General features: G+C 39.3%; 1 protein-coding gene and 1 long non-coding RNA gene across 2 annotated transcripts; both read left to right on the forward strand.

Moving 5' to 3' along the window:
- The first annotated feature begins 1,296 nt into the window (after window positions 1-1,296).
- LOC140801283 (uncharacterized) lies at window positions 1,297-2,290 on the forward strand. The gene is made up of 2 exons (XR_012111403.1): window positions 1,297-1,454; window positions 2,214-2,290. It is a non-coding gene; the product is annotated as an uncharacterized lncRNA (long non-coding RNA).
- Window positions 2,291-3,508: 1,218 nt separating this feature from the next.
- On the forward strand, window positions 3,509-6,635 carry LOC140801183 (disease resistance protein Pik-2-like). The gene is given in 3 exon segments (XM_073156184.1): window positions 3,509-4,013; window positions 4,015-5,302; window positions 5,305-6,635. Coding segments are annotated over 3 exon segments (2,814 nt in total). The 5' UTR covers window positions 3,509-3,818.
- Window positions 6,636-16,536: the final 9,901 nt, after the last annotated feature.

The following is a 16,536-nucleotide window of genomic DNA, read 5'->3' on the forward strand; positions in this document are numbered from 1 at the left end:
GATTGTCATTGTTATATGTATATAATTCTATTAATATATATATAGTAGGAAGTAGTAATACTATGTTTGATTGCACTACATTGATGTGGTTCAAGTCCGATAGGACCATCACATGGACATTAGACTTTTGGCTTGATTCACTTATTTAATTAGATGTTTAGTTAAGCACTTGGTTAAGTTAATTTCACTTATTTTGATGGAGTTATATGTAGAGTCTATACAAAAAAAAATCATCGATGGTTTGCTAGAATTTACTAATTTGCTTGAAATTTTTGATGAACTAGTGTTATATTAACAATTAGTAAATATGAATATTTATGAATAACAATATAGTGCAAGCCTAAGCCAATTAAGTTTTAATAATGTAAACATACTAGCCAACCAAATTTTAACAATGTGAGTGTAATCATTGATTACATGTAACTTAGGATGCAAATATTCATGACAAATAATATAATGCATGCCCAAGTTAACCGAGTGTTAGAGTTGATATCAAATAGATGGTAGATCTTATTCATTTTGCCAAAGAAATGATGTCTTCATTTCCAAGTGCCAAAGTGCCAATCAAAATGATTAAGATCATGTTATACTGTAATACAAATTGGATACTTCATATGATTGCTAGTAGCAGCAGCAAAAGTCAACTCGATCTTCAAAACAAGTTTGTCTTGAAGTTATTAAACACTTCAAAAAAATGCCACCTCTTCTATTAAATCTAACTAATCACATTAATTTAAAACTAAACTTAGATTAACAAAAGATAATTTTGCCCCTCTATAAATTGGCTAAAATGATTCTAATGCTGTCATGGATATGATAGTACAAGAAAAGAAAACTTTATTATTGTAATCATTTTTATATATTTATTCACCTTAACAACTATTTATTAGAAATATTTTATAAATATTCCATTAAAACTAATTATAATGATAATTCTGAAATAGTTAGAAGATTTCAGCTAGGATGGCAACAATAATTTAAAAGTTCTTTGTAGCAATTATGCAGACAACTCTTTACTTTTCTTTTTCTTTTTTTTTCTAAAATACCATCCTTGCTCAAAACTTATTCCTTCTTAAAAGTAAGACGTTTGGAACTACTTAAGCTAGTTTTATCCCCTCCCAATCAAGCAGGAAAAGGATAAACTGAATGGCATCACATTGCACTTTTCAAAAGTAATACACATAGAATAACTTTAGAGCTACTCTATCTTTAGAGGGCATATATAAATGGCAGCAGTACATAGTTGTAACACCCCATTTTAAAAAAAAAAAAAAAAAAAAAAATTGCCACCCTCCCTCTTTCCTTTTCTTCTTCTCTTCCCTTCCTTGCCGTGCACGCCACCATTCCCCCATCTCCCTTATCCCTTCCTTCCCTCACCGCAGCCTCTCTTCTTCTTCTCTCTCCCTCCCTCGTGGTCGCCGATAGCCGCCGACTCGCCGACTCCCCCCCCTCCGGTAAACCTCCTTCCTTTCTTCCCTTTCTCCTTCCCCTCCTCGGCCTCGTCTTTGTCTTGGGACCCTTGCCGCCGCCGCCTCTGCGCTGCGCCGCCGCGCCTTGTGCCGCCGCGGCTTGTCTCTGCGCCGCGCCGCCGCTGTCTCCATGGCTGCCGCCGCCGCCGTCTTGCCGCGCCGCCGCAGCCCACGGCCTCTCCACCTCCCCTTCGTCTCCTCCCTCGGTTGGGGAATACCGAGGGAGGGTGGGTGGGTGGGAGGGGGGTTTGTTAAACCCCCCGTGCCCTTCCCCTCCCCTTGGTGGGCTGCGGTCATACCGCAGCCCACCGAGCCCTGGGTGGGCTGCGGTCAGACGCAGCCCACCGAGCCCCCTTGGTGGGCTGCGGTCCAGACCCCAGCCCACTAGGCTTGGGTTGGGTGGGCTGTAGACCGCAGCCCACCAACCAAGCCTTTGGTGGGCTGTGGTTGGACCCAGCCCACTTCGGCCAAACTTGTGGGCTGCAGTCCAATTGCAGCCCACCTTAGCCCTTTGCCTATTAGGTTAGGTTTGAGTCTACCTATTGCCTCTAGCCTAGCCCATATGGGTCCATTTGGACCCTATAACTCTGTTTACCATTTTCACCTAATTTGATTAGCCTGATCCTTAATTTTGGGATAATATAAGATTCCTAGGATACCCTTGACTCGTACCAAACATAAATGTGCTAATAAGATAATTAATTCTATTAGTTCGCTAATGACTTTACTTGCGTGAATTAATAGGATTGACACCGCGTGAGGAAGATTTTGGGATCCCGGACTAGTTGACGAGTTTTACCTTACCGTGGAGACCCCCCAGGTGAGTAGAGTTATACAAATCTAGAATAACATGATACAGTAGGAAATGTCAGTATTAATGCATGCAGTTGGTACTCCCTGTTATATCTTTTGCATATATAGTTATTTATAATCTGTTCAGTATAGTATCATGAGAAAGATAATGTGTATGATAATGCTTTACATGTGTCATGTATGGTATACCGTTGCATAGATGTATGATTGCTGTGGATATGGACTGTAATGATCATGATGACTATAACATGCTTTATACACGCATAAACACTGCACCACTTCCACCTATCATTAGTAGTCGAATTCTGACTAGGCAGTACCCCTACTCACTCAGCCCAGGGTTAAGGGCAGAGTGTATCATATATGTCTATACTATTAGCGGCCTACACCTGAGGTCGGGAAGCCTGTGTGGCATTCAGGTAGTTATACTGCATAGTCAGGACTAGATTATAATGATAGAAGAATATGATTGTGAGGCGGGGATATAACTCTAGCGGTACCCGACGACGCAGGGTTAGGGCGTTTGTTGATGAGCCGAGGGCTCCTGATTCTCCCGCCGAGGGCGGTGATGATTTAGAGAGAGTGAGATATGGGCTTACGACCGGGGTCCTGAGTCTGATGGCCACAGACAACCGGTCACATGTAGTGTCGCCATACACGTGTAGGTGACATTACCGCTAGATGTGTATATATCCCCCCTCGATGTATGAGATGATGGATGATTATGTGATGGATGATTATGTGATGGATGATCGTGTCTTAAGAGTATTTACCCTGTGTGGTGAATAGCTCGGTGAGCGATGATGAGTATGATTATTGCTTTGGTAGACATGAGGTGACTAAACTGATATTTTATTGCTATGCATAACATGTAAACCTATGATTGAGGTGTGTACGAATAAGAGATTGTCTCAAACTTTATATCTCGTGTGAACCGATCATAATATGTTTGGTAAACTAGCATGTTCCAAGATAGTGATTGGTAATCTTTATCAACCGCATTGACTTAGTAAATTGTGGTAAGTCATTTTAAATAAGCATGTCGTTATCGTTAGCAAATTTAGGCATACATTGGATATACACTGTGATGTCATTATTTTAGATTGTATGAATCCTACCGGGCCGTAAGCTCACCCCTCGTGGCATATTATTTCGAGCTAGGGGACGCGGGTGCGGGTAGCGAGGCAGTAGCCGCTTCCTTTCTTTTTAGTACGTACGTAGTTGTATTTAAGCCCCTGCAAGGGTATGATGATGACGTTGTATCTTCTTGGACTTTAACATAATATTTTGGATGTATATTTGGAAGGCTTGTTGTGGCCTGTGGAACTTGTATCCGGACTCCTTTAGTTGAGTTTTATGGTGAATTTATGTGGTTGTATGCCTTGTGAAATCCTTGTACTGACAGGTCATATGATGTACCGCGTGGGAGGATTTACCCACGCGGTTTACACGTGTATTTGGAGGTTAGGGTGTTTCAATAGTCCCACTTAATATTTTTCATCTCCTCCAATCTAACCTCTAGAGAAAGAGAGAGATATGGAAGGCATCGTTCTAAGTGCTGCAAAAGGCGCTGTGGGAACTCTTCTTGGGAAGCTAGGATCCCTCCTGACTCAAGAAGCTCAACTTCTTCAAGGTGTTCGAGACGAGATCCAATTCGTTAAAGACGAATTGGAGTGCATGAACGCCTTCCTCCAGAGCTATGAAAGGATGGAGGACCACAATGATCAAATCACAAGTCTGGATGAAACAGGTGAGGGATATGGCGTACGACGCCGAGGACTGCATCAACGAGTTCATACATCACATCGGCGAACCTTGCGGCCGCAGCTTCAAAGGCTTGCTAAGAAGAGGAACCCGCCTGCTAAGAACACTAAAAGCTCGCCGTCAGATTGCCGTCGACATCCAAAGCCTCAATGTCCGTGCTCTCCACATGAACAAGAGACGCTCAAGGTACGGCGAGTTAAACGTTAGTACTAATAAAGGCACTACTAGCTTTGGTGCTACTTCCGGTGATCCGCAGTTTGTCCCTCGTCTACTTTCTCCTTATATCTTTCAACACGTGGGTATTGAAGGGCCCATTGGCGAGCTGGTCTCGTTGATGAAGGAGAATGTCCCTCAGCTCAAGCTCAAAGTGATCTTCATTGTTGGCTTCGGTGGCTTAGGAAGGACTACTCTTGCGTTGAAGGGGTATCAAAGCCCGGAGGCCAAGAGTGGACGCTTCGAATGCCGAGCTTTTGTTGCGGTGTCACAGACATTCAAGATGAACAATCTTTTGATGGAAATACTAAGGCAAGTCAAGCCTGCTGAGAAAAGAATGGCAAATACGAGAGTCGAGCGACATAATCGAGAAGATTATCTAGATCTTAGAGGAATAAAAAGGTGGGGTCATCTAAGCATGGAAAGATGGGAACTTAAGCAACTCAAAAGAAAGCTAACGGATCACTTGAACGATAAGAGGTATTTGATAGTCTTGGATGATATATGGAATGTATCAACATGGAAAGATATTAGATCTGCATTGCCTGATAATAAAAAAAATAGTAGAATTATTGTAACTACACGGAATGAAACTGTAGCTAACACCTGCAACCACTATGACCATGATTATATCTCTAAAATGAAACCATTGTCTCAGCTGTCATCCAAGCAGTTGTTCTTCAAGAGAGTGTTTGGCTCTCTAATTAGGTGTCCTGCTGAATTACAGGAACTATCAGATGCCATCTTGAAGAAATGCGGTGGTGTTCCTCTAGCCATTGTTAGCATTGGTGGCATTTTGGCTAGTAAGGATCCCAAGACAAAAGAAGAATGGGAGAAAGTGAATAATAGATTGAATTTCGAGTCGGAAACAAGTCTCACCCTCGAGAGAATGAGGAAAATACTAACACTTAGTTGCAATGATTTGCCTTACCATCTCAAGGCATGCTTTCTTCACCTCTCTAATTTTCCCGAGAAATATGAAATTAATTGGTCGATGTTGCAGAGACGATGGATGGTTGAAGGTTTTGTATGTGGACAGAGTGGATTGAGGCCTCAGATGTCGCAGAGAGTTACTTTAATGAGTTCATTTGTAGGAGCATCATCCAACCTGTGAGAATTGGTCTCAGTGGCAAGGTGAGAAGTTTCAAGATTCATGACATGATGCTCCAGATTATTGTCTCTAAATCAATCGAGGAGAATTTCATATTTCTGCAAGGTGGAAACTACATGGCAATGCCCCTTGATAAGGTTCGTCATTTATCCATCCATGGAGGACTAAATCATAAACAAGCCTCGATCTCAGCTAGCACCATGACCTTATCTCATGTGCGTTCTCTAACCATGTTCAGGTCTGACGCATCACTTGTACTTACTTCTCTTGTTCCCCCGAGAATGCTAAGGGTGTTGGATTTAACGAACTGTAGGGATCTTCAAAATTATCATCTAAAGAGTATTTGCAAGATTCTTCGGTTGAAGTACTTGAGCCTTCGGTGCACAAACATTGACGTGCTCCCAGAAGAAATTGGGAAGCTACAAGACTTAGAAACATTAGACATAAATGATACATATATATCTAAGCTACCCACAGGGGTTGTCAAGCTCCAACAATTGAAGCATCTACTTTGCGGCTTCAGTAGCACTCCACGGTCGATGTTTAATCGTATGGTCTCTGTCTGTGCTCCTCAAGGGATTGGAAAAATGCAAAATCTACAAAAACTATATAATGTAGAGTTCTCGAGCTCTACAGTGATGCAGGAGTTAGGCGAGCTGATGAATTTGAGAAAGCTAGGTATTAAGATAAATACAGAGGAAGGAATAGTCCCGACCCTTCACCACCTAAGCAGTTCTCTCAGTTCACTAACACTTTCAACAAAAGAGGCTGACATTTCACTTAACTTTTTGAATACTTTGTCCTCACCTCCACTACATATCCAAACCTTAAATCTGCAAGGCCATCTCCCTGTGTTGCCTAATTGGATTGTCTCACTTTGGAATGTCACTAAGATAACTCTGCAACATACTAGGTTACAAGGTGAAAATGATGCCCGAGTCTTAGAGGATCTACCTAGACTACAGTCTCTCTCACTGTTGGATTCATCATTCACCAAGAGAAGGTCACTGTATGTCAAGCCAAATGGAATCCCAATGCTCAAGTTTCTACAACTCCGCTATTCCGAGATTTCTACGATAATTTTCAAGAAAGGGGCGGCACCTAAGTTGGAAAAATTCATTTGTATCGAGATTAGAATGAAGATCCGAGGCATTATACATCTCCCCAAAATCGAGGAAATTGGGGTTGGCAAAGATATGATGAATGCCGTGAGAAGAGTAGCTAGAACGAATCCAAACCATCTAAAAGTTACAGAGGCATCATAGAGTTCAACATGTTACCAACCAGTCTTAGTTGTTGTACGTGTCATGATTCTGTTTCCCTAAAACAATGCATGTAATGCATGCATGGACTTGCACGTTAATGTAAAGTATTGTAGTCAGTTGTATTAGTTCATTTTTTTTATGCATGAATCATAGATAGTTTCCTTGTTCCTAGTTTCTTCGGAAGGCTTTTCACGTCTAATGGGTGTAAGTGAGTCATCAGTTGTAACAGTCTATAAAAATGGAGGAAAAAAAAATGAATTTGGCTTGCTGCCACTGTGATTGAATTTCAATTTCACCATGGATGCTATCTCAAAACCTTGCTATTTGCTTCATAAAATTATAGACTATATAGATAATTGGATTTACATAATATTGTATGAAAAATTATTTGCTTCTACAAACAAAATTTAAAATTCAAATCAGAACTTAGTTGTAAGAGTTGGATTTAGGAGCCTGATTAGATTTGATTGAGGACCGGTGAGAACTGTGATACTATTGTCTTTAAGATGTTGATGTATAAATTTCTGGTGAATCTAGGCTGTCAAAATAACTACTGGCTTAAGCTCAATCCAAAATTATCCTAATAAACTCAAAAAATATTATTTATTAATACATATATATACACACACACTACAATTTGCTGAATTTTTGGAAATCTAAAATTTAAATATATTTACAAATTTTTATAAAACTGAAAATTCAAACTTAGAATCAAATTATTCGCATATTTCAAAATTCCATAAGATTGGACTTTGTGGATTTCTTCACTCGGAATTGATTGATTTTCTTTTGATGCAATAGATTTTAATTTATTTTAATTTTTTATTGAGGTTTTCATTTTCTTTAGACTAGTTTATATTTTGGTGCTTTTTTCTTTTTTCTTTTTAAAAAAATTAAATAAAAATAGCAAAAATACTTTGAGATGAAAACTTACCTTTTTGAGTCACATTGATTGTCTATCTATTTCATCACTATACCTTTTCAGATAATTATAGAATATTCTCATCGTAGAGATTATCATGTTTTATATTACAATTAAAAAAACATGACCTAGAGGGGTTAGGAAAAGAAGTGATTTTGGGGCGGAGAGGATTTTGAAGTGATTTTGGGGCGATTTGTGTTAGTTTTGTGATCTAGAAGCCAATCATTTGATGATTGTATTCTAATTTTTGTTCAAGTAATCAGATGATCAATAGCTCATTTTGTTCTTTGAGTATTTTATTATTTATGGATCATTTGAGTTGCGGACTTAAATTGCATAACTTTATAGTGGAAATTAATAATTACTCTAAATAGTCCCTAATCTTGGTAATTAGTATGGAACACTAATTGGCTATTAAAAGATTTGTATGTTGACTAAATGATGGTTATGTTCTACAAACCATGTGATAAAGAGTTATCAATTTAATCACATAAATACTTGTTTAAAATAGGGTATTGGATTGACCCTAAAATGAGACATTATATAGATTGTGTTTGTGTCATTAATGTTTCTTTTGTGTCTTAGAATTTTTTAGTATGAAATGATTATTTTTCCTACATAAGAAATATGTATCTATAGGAATTATTATCCAGCGTTGACCGTAATAGGTAGCTATACAGATAATGTCTCAATATGTATATCTTATGCGGAGGAAAAATATTTATCAAGATTACTGATGTCTCTCATATTTTAATATGAGTGATGATATCTCTAGGCCCCCTTAATGAAGTAATGATGTATGCATGCAATTATAATTAAGGAGTTAATCATAATTTACAAATTACTTTGAATCAACAAAAAAGTAAATTCTTAAGGATGACACACTCCTATCTTGGATTTATTCATGGTATCATGAGACATGGGAATTGACACAAACAAATGTTGCTTAAGGATTGTGACATTATGATACATATCATTTGTGTAATTTAAGTAATTATAATGTATAATGCTAGATACCTCTTATAATATATAGAATTAAAAAGAAGTTTTAATTCTATTGCCAACATGACATAGATCCCATTGGGTCGCACCAAAATTTATTAGAAAGTACTTATTTAAGAATATTTATTACAAATAAGATAATTAAATTAATTATATATAATACTTATAATTTATTTAATCTATCACATGATGCTAGAATAAATGTCATGAGATGACAACCTAGATCCTAAATAAATTTATTTGATATGTATGACATATCATATGAATTTGCATTTCAACCAAAGCATGAGACATAATTATTTGGTTATTGGGCTGAAATTTAAAATGCATAAATATAAATTAATTAATTAGAGCATAAATTAAGGCTCAATGGCAAAATGGTAATTAGGAGGAGCTCTTATTAATTTCGGCATCAAGAAAAGAATAAAAAAAAATTCTAAGTTCTATTTTTTTTGGCCTCAAAAGAATATTCCAAAAGTTAGGGAATATCCAATAAGATCATGCAAATTTAAATGACTAATTAGCTCTTTGTTATTTCATTTGAATAATTAATTGCATGAGGGAAAATTAGACATTTTAAACAATCCAATTAGCCCTAATCCATGCTTTAAATAGAGGTGAATTTTTAGAAACTCTTCTTCTTCCCTTTTGGCCAAAATTTATCATATTTGGCTACCACTAATTTCGGTGGTGTTTGAGCCAAAATAGTATACTACCTTTTTCTCATGTGTTGAGATCAAAACTCCACATAAATTTGAAATTGTTCAAGTATGAGTGGAAGCATAAGATTGATGATTAATTAATTAAGTATTCTCTAGCAAGAAGAAAGATTAGTTTTTATATAATATCTCGGTGGATACCAAGTTATGCATCTAATTTGGTGCAAAAGACGGTGCTTGGTCGATTATCAGCACCACCATCAGCAAAGGAGGTGAAGGAATTTAAATTTTACATCTCAAAGATCTTCTTTCTTGTTTAGAGACAAGAACGTACGTATAAGGTTTTATTTATTTATTTTGGTTCGAAATTAGTTGCATGTGTAGATCCTTTTGGAGTGAAATTTTTAAATTTTGTCCAATTAAAGCCCATAAAAACCTTTAATTTGTTCTCCCTCGGGTTTCTCAATAGCCTAAGGAGAGGATGCCTCCTTGAGGCCCCATCCAACTTCCAATTCTTCCTTCTCCTTCCCGTTGTGCCTTATGGTAGTTCCTCCCCTCTAGCTCTCAAGCTGGACGCTTCTATTCTTCTGAAATCTATCCCCGCTGAACTAGTTCAAGCGTTTATCTCTATTCCTACCCTTGATATTGGGTAACCAAGCACGACTTCTCCTTCATCGATAACTCATCTATTTACTACTCCCAATCTCGCTCGGTCTTAGGTCTGTGTGGCTAAGGGCACGTTGACTAGAGTCGCTAGTATTATCTCTAAGGAGCAGCTAACCAAGTTTAAGGCTTCTACCACCAATGTTTTCATCATTGATCATGTGATCCTCCATGAGAGCAGAGCGAAATAGAAAAATGCCTTGTCTCGTAAGTTCCTAGGCAAAGCTCCTCCTTTGCACATTATTAGGTCTAAATTAATTCATTAATGGGGGTTGGCTAGCCTTATCACCATCATTGATAAATTGGTAGAATTTTTTTTATCGAATTCAACAATGAGGAGGACATGATCACTATCCTCACTGAAGGCCCCATGGCTGGTCAAAGGGTTCTTCATCAACCTCACTAAATAGAAACTTGACTAGAGACCTTTGGAGGAACATTTCTCCAAAGCTCCTTTATGGGCTAGGTTTACGAATTTCTCAAAAGAGTACTAGAAATTTCACATCCTTGTGAATGTGGTGACCGTAGTTAGTAGACCTTTAAGAATTGATCTAGTGGGTAGAGGTTGCTATGCTAGGATTTGTGTGGAACTCAACCTAACCAAACCTATTAAACATAGCTTCCTGCTTGGACCTAGCTAAACCTATTAAGTGGTTGCCTATGAAAATATACCATGTTAGGTTTTTAATTATTGGCAATTGTTAGGTTTTTATATGTTGGCAATTGTGTACAAAATATTTTAAGTGTATTTTTTCATGTATATGAGCTTTACACAAGTCTAGAATATCTCTGGTTTAAAGAATTGCAAGATCATTGGAGAAAAGCCGTCGCGTTCACAAGCGCGTTCGAACGCGGGCACTGCGTTCACACAGACAGAGAGCCGCGTTCACAAACGCGTTCGAACGCGGGTACTGCGTTCACACAGACCGAGAGCAGCGTTCACAAACGCGTTCGAACGCAACCTGAAGAATTCAAGCTGTCGCGTTCGAACGCACTTGGGCCCGTTCGAACGCAAGTGAGATTAAGTTAGGCCGTTCGAACGCACTCGGGCCGCGTTCGAACGCACCTATGAAGTTTGCAATTTATTGGATTTTCGTGAGTACGAATATTACTTGGATTTGACAATATCTTGGAGATCATATATAAGGATAGTGTTGCCCTAACTCAAAGGGGGTTGAAGAAGATTATTCAAGGAGACTTTTTGGAGGCTACATCGGTTCTTCAACAAAACAAGGCCCTTCGCATCTACAAATCTTAATCTTTCGTCTTAAGGGCTATCTAGACGAAAGATCAATCTCGAGGGTTACTGAGATTGGACTTCAATCACAAGAAGCAGTGAATCGTGGGTTCTAGCGATCAAGACTGAGAGGAACAAAGTCGTTTGAATCGACGGGTTGTTTTGTGAGTCAGTCTTGTAACTGCTACTATCATAGTGATTGGTTTTGATCCGAGTTTGGATCCGTGGTTTTTTACCGTTTGGGTTTTCCACGTTAAAATCTTTGTGTTCATCTCTACTTTCGTTCTTTATATTTCTTCGATCTTTTACTTAAGCGAACGAGCGAGATCATTGCCTAGTGTTTAGATACATACGTGTGTCTAGGGGTTTTTTCAGCAATTGTGTACAAAATATGCTAAGTATATTTTTACATGTATATGAGCTTTATACAAGTCTAGAATATCTCTAGTTTGAAGAATTGCAAAATTATTGGAGAAAAGCTGTTGAGTTCACACCGCGTTTGAACGCGGGTACTTGCGTTCACACAGACCGAGAGCTGTGTTCACAAACGCGTTCGAACACGGGTATTGCGTTCACACAGACCGAGAGCTGCGTTCACAAACGCGTTCGAACGCGGGTACTACGTTCACATAGACCGAGAGCTACGTTCACAAACGCGTTCGAACGCAACATGAAGAATTTATGTTGTCGCGTTCGAACGCACTCGGGCCCGTTCGAACGCACCTGAGATCAAGTCATGCCGTTCGAACGCACCCGCGAACGCCCCAACGAAGTTTGATAAAATTTGAACTTTTGTGAGTACGGATAAGACTTGGATTTGGCTCTATCTTGGAGATCATATATAAGAATTATGATGCCCTATCTCTAGGGTGGTTGAAGAAGCATTATTGAAGGAGACTTCTTGAGGCTACATCGGTTCTTCAACTAACAAGGTTCCACTCATCATTAAAAGTTAATATTTCATCTTAAGGGCTATCTAGACGAAAGATTAATCTCGAGGGTTACTGAGGTTGGACATCAATCACGAGAAGCAGTGAATCATGGGTTCTAGTGAGCAAGACTAAGATGAACAAAGTCATTTGGATCGACGGATTGTTTTGTGAGTCAGTCTTGTAACTGCTACTATTCTAGTGATTGGTTTTGATCCGAGTTTGGATCCGTGGTTTTTTCTCGCTTGGGTTTTTTCACGTTAAAATCTTGACGTTCATATCTGCTTTCGTTCCTAATATTTCTATGGACTTTTACTTAAGCGAACGAGTGATATCATTGCCTAGTATTAGATACATACTTGTGTCTAGAGATTTTTCATACCATAGATTTGTTTTACTTGTGGGACAGAGAATTTTGGATTGCCCCTCGAGGAAAGCTCAAGCCCAAGCAAAGGCTGCCTTGCCGGAGGAGGCTTTGCCGGTTGTGAGTTGTGTGCCCATTGACACCTTTGGCTCTTCTTCTATGTCTGAAAGTTCTAGCCAAGCACTACTCATTTCCTCTAAGCATACGTCAATTGCCTTGGTACCCTCGTGGCCTTGTCGGATCACCCCAATACAACTATGTGTGCCATGGATAAGGACCAAGCCTATGGACCTTGGATTCTTATCAATAAATGCTCGGCCAGGGGCTCTAGGGTACTATGAAGGTCGAGCCAGGATCGATGGTGCTCGGGGTTGTGACAACTGCTCGGTTGGGACTACTTGTAGGCTTGGGATTCAATCGAGTCTAACTTGGGTTTGGACTCATTCTAATCTGACCCTAGCCAACGGGGTATAACTGAGTCAGGTTCAACAAACAAGTGCCAATCTGAATTCCAACACTGCCTCCTCGAGCCCTAAGGGGGATTGCCATCCTGTTGAGCCATACCTTCCATGCTCACTTGTTAGGAAAAAGTGGCCAGCTGGCCTATAGTGTCACTCGAGATTTGAGCGGAATCTGAAGACGCAAGGATCTAAAACAGATCCTTAAGCATCTCTTCAAAAGGCAGAACATACTCTCCTATCAACACGTGGCACGATCTCTGGTGCTCGTAAAAATAACTAAATTAATGACAGTTGGGGGATTCCAAGTAGCTTACTTTAAACTATTGAATCAAACGGTTTAGGAAACCAACTTAGGTCTTAACCATTAGGGGGCTGGCTATATGGAGCTTGACCCTTTTTAAATTCCTCCTTCCTTGAGCATTGAAGAGAACCCAGAGATGATGGTAGCCCACCTTGCGACTGTGTAGAAGTAGGGGTGGCAATCTAGTCGGGTTAAGTGGGTTCAAGTTGGGTCAACTTTTCTTTAATACGAACACCATCCAATTAATAAACGGGTTGCATTTGGTAGACATGAATATGACCCAATTATTAAACGGGTAACACGACTCGACCCGCTTAAGCCATTTAATAAATGAGTCGAGTTAACATGGCACTTTAATATGACCCACCTAACCCGTATACTTAAACGGATCATGTTAACCTAATAGGTTAACGCGACCCGTCTGAGCCGTATACTTAAATGGGTAGTGTTAACTTGACACGTTAGCATGACCCATCTATCATGTTTAATAAATCTTATATAAAATTTAATATTTACTAATTTATTCTATATAAATAGTGTATTACACAAATAAAATAAACTATTTCCAACTCAAACAACAATTCTAACAGTAGCACCTTCCCTAAGCTTAAACGTAGCAATTGAGTTCTTCGCCTTCGTCTTCACTAGCCACTACACGATAATCATGGTCAAATCCTTTATCGCAGCTTCCAACCCCTTAGAGTTCTGCTCCGCATCACCCATTCCGCAATTCACCACTATATTCTCTATCTTGGTATCTACCACCACCAAAAGATCATATCTTTGCCCAAAAACAAAAGAAACCCAAATGGCAAATTTGCATAAAGAGAAGCTACTCAAGCGAGGGAAAAAGATCAAACACCTTATGAACATTCTTGTACTTGAACTCCTCCATGAGAACTTGAGGAGGGGATGACCTCTCGAGATAATTGGTCATAAGACGATACACTTTCTCAGCCTCAGAGTGGTTAGAAAGCACAATGCTGGTAGATGCCAGCACTGTCGGGGTGGCGGATACGATGGCCCTCATGGCTGAAGGCTAGATTCTTGGACTCACTCTGATCAAGGAGTGAGGAGTCGACAAGGGGAGAGGTTACAAAGTGGGAAGAGGAGAAGGATAAGCACATAGTCGTGGTTGTGGTTGCGATTGCCATCGGAGGTGAACTTTGCAGTAGAAGCAGAGAGGAAAAAGTAGAAGTGTGGGTGATAATTTTGAGTATGGCGATGGCAGGCAGTAGACGAGGAGCGGAGATGATAGCATCGTGGCAAGCGGCTAAAGGGAGCAAAGGTGCGACGATAGGCGGAGACAAGGAGTTGAGAAGGCAGCATTGCTGTAGGCAGCAGACGGTTGTGGCTAGAGAGACGGGGCAAATTTTTTATCTACTTTTGAAGGGTTGAGGTGGCTAGAAAGTGGAGAGATTGAGAGAGAGGGCTAGGTTAAGGTTTATATATATATAAACGGGTTGGTGGGTTGATCGGACCCAACCTGACTTGACCTATATACTCAAATGCGTCAAAATGGGTTAGTTGTATAAATTCAAACATGACCCATTTATTAAACGGGTAGAGCGGGTTGACCCGTTTACGACCCAAACCCAATTAAGAGTCGAGTTTTTAGGACAAGTCAAATTTTGCCACCTCTACATAGAAGGCCCAAACGTCTCTCTCTCTTTCATGCCTTCGTTATCTATTCCTTCAGCTCTAGTGACAGAGTCAAAAAGTAATGGAGGGACCAAGATCCTAAAGGAGGCCTAAAAATTTAGAAAGCATATGAAGTTCCAATTGTTTCTACAAGCTTTGAAAGAGATCATTCAAAGGAAGAAGGGCATTGTACGCAAGTCTCATACCAACTCGAAGAAACCTAATCTTCGACGTGAAACTGAGGAAAGTAAACTTATTTTTTTAATGCATATAATTTTTTGGAACTACCGTGGGGCTCTAAAAGGGCAACTTGCAATAAGTGCTTTGATCTTGTTCGTACTTTGAAGATCTTAGTTTTCTTTCTATTAGAAACTAGAGTTAGTGGATCCAAGGTTAACATGATTGCTTGTATGCTTGGCTATAGCTGGGAATTCTTTGCAGTCTCTAGCCGTGATCTTTTTGGAGGTATCATGATGCTATGGAACTTGGCTAAGGTTATGGTGTCGATAATCCAATTGTCATCTCAAGCTATCCAAAGTATAGTAACCTCTAAAATTTCCAATTCCTCTTAGTTGGCATTAGGTATTTATGCAAGTAATTCTTACTTAATTAGAAGAATGCTCTGGGATGATTTATAGTTCTTAGGATGTATTAATTTTTCATGGCTTTGTCCTAGTGATTTTAATATTCTACTTAGTGCTAATGATAAAAAAAAAGTGGCAAACCTTTCACCATAGAGACTAGCAATAGGGAGTATGTTAATAGTATCAATTCTACTAATCTAGTCGATCTTGGGTTCTCGGGTCCCCTCTTTATCCTTCTGCTTGTGTCTCCCATCTTATTCATGCTAGTTCAAATCATGCTTCTCTTTAGGTCTTCATCCCTTATGGTAAGCCTTTTGTTGGGTGGTCTTTTAGGTTTGAACACTTTTGATTTGACTACCCTACTGTCGAATATATTGTAGAATTAGCTTTTAGTTCTGCCCTTGCTCACCGGCTCGGACTTTCCTTGTATTCCAAGCTTACCTTCCTTAAGCACAAGGTAGGCTTTTAGAACTAGCGTGACCTCGGCAAAATTAAAAATCATAATGATGTCCTTAATCAGCAAATCACTTCTCTTAAGCAAACTGATTTTGTGGGGAACCCTTATCACCCTTCTTAGCCTAATCTTAACTAGCTTTACCAAAAGCATGCTGCTTTGCTTCGTTAGGTGGAGGTCAAGTGGCAAACTAAGGCTAGAGATAGATGGATCCACTCAGGGGATAAAAATTCTCACTATTTTCATCTCACAACTATGATTAAGTGTAGGCGTAATGCTATCCACTCCTTATTACTTGATTATGGCAACCGTGTTAATGATTTTGAAGCAATTAATCAAGTTTTTATTTTATTGTAATATTTGAAATAGTTCTTATGACATTACATTACTATAACTGATTGGAACTAGGAGGGTCTAGTACCTATCTCTAAATGACTACTACAATGATTTGATTGTGCCCTTTCTCTAATAGGGAGATTAGAAATGTTTTATAGGGTATGCCATTTGATAAATCTCCTAGCCTCGATAGATTTATGTCAAAATTTTGAAAACTTATTGGAAGCACATTAGTGAGGACTTGTGCATGGCTATAAGGAACTTCCAACTTAGTGGCAAGCTGCCTTTTTTGTTGAACCAAACCTTTATTGCTCTAATCACTGAGAAACCCAACCCTACTAGGGTTTT

Source organism: Typha latifolia, chromosome 14 (assembly GCF_019914945.1).
Source record: "Typha latifolia isolate L0001 chromosome 14, TyphaL0001v2, whole genome shotgun sequence".
In the NCBI taxonomy this organism is placed as follows: Eukaryota; Viridiplantae; Streptophyta; class Magnoliopsida; order Poales; family Typhaceae; genus Typha; species Typha latifolia.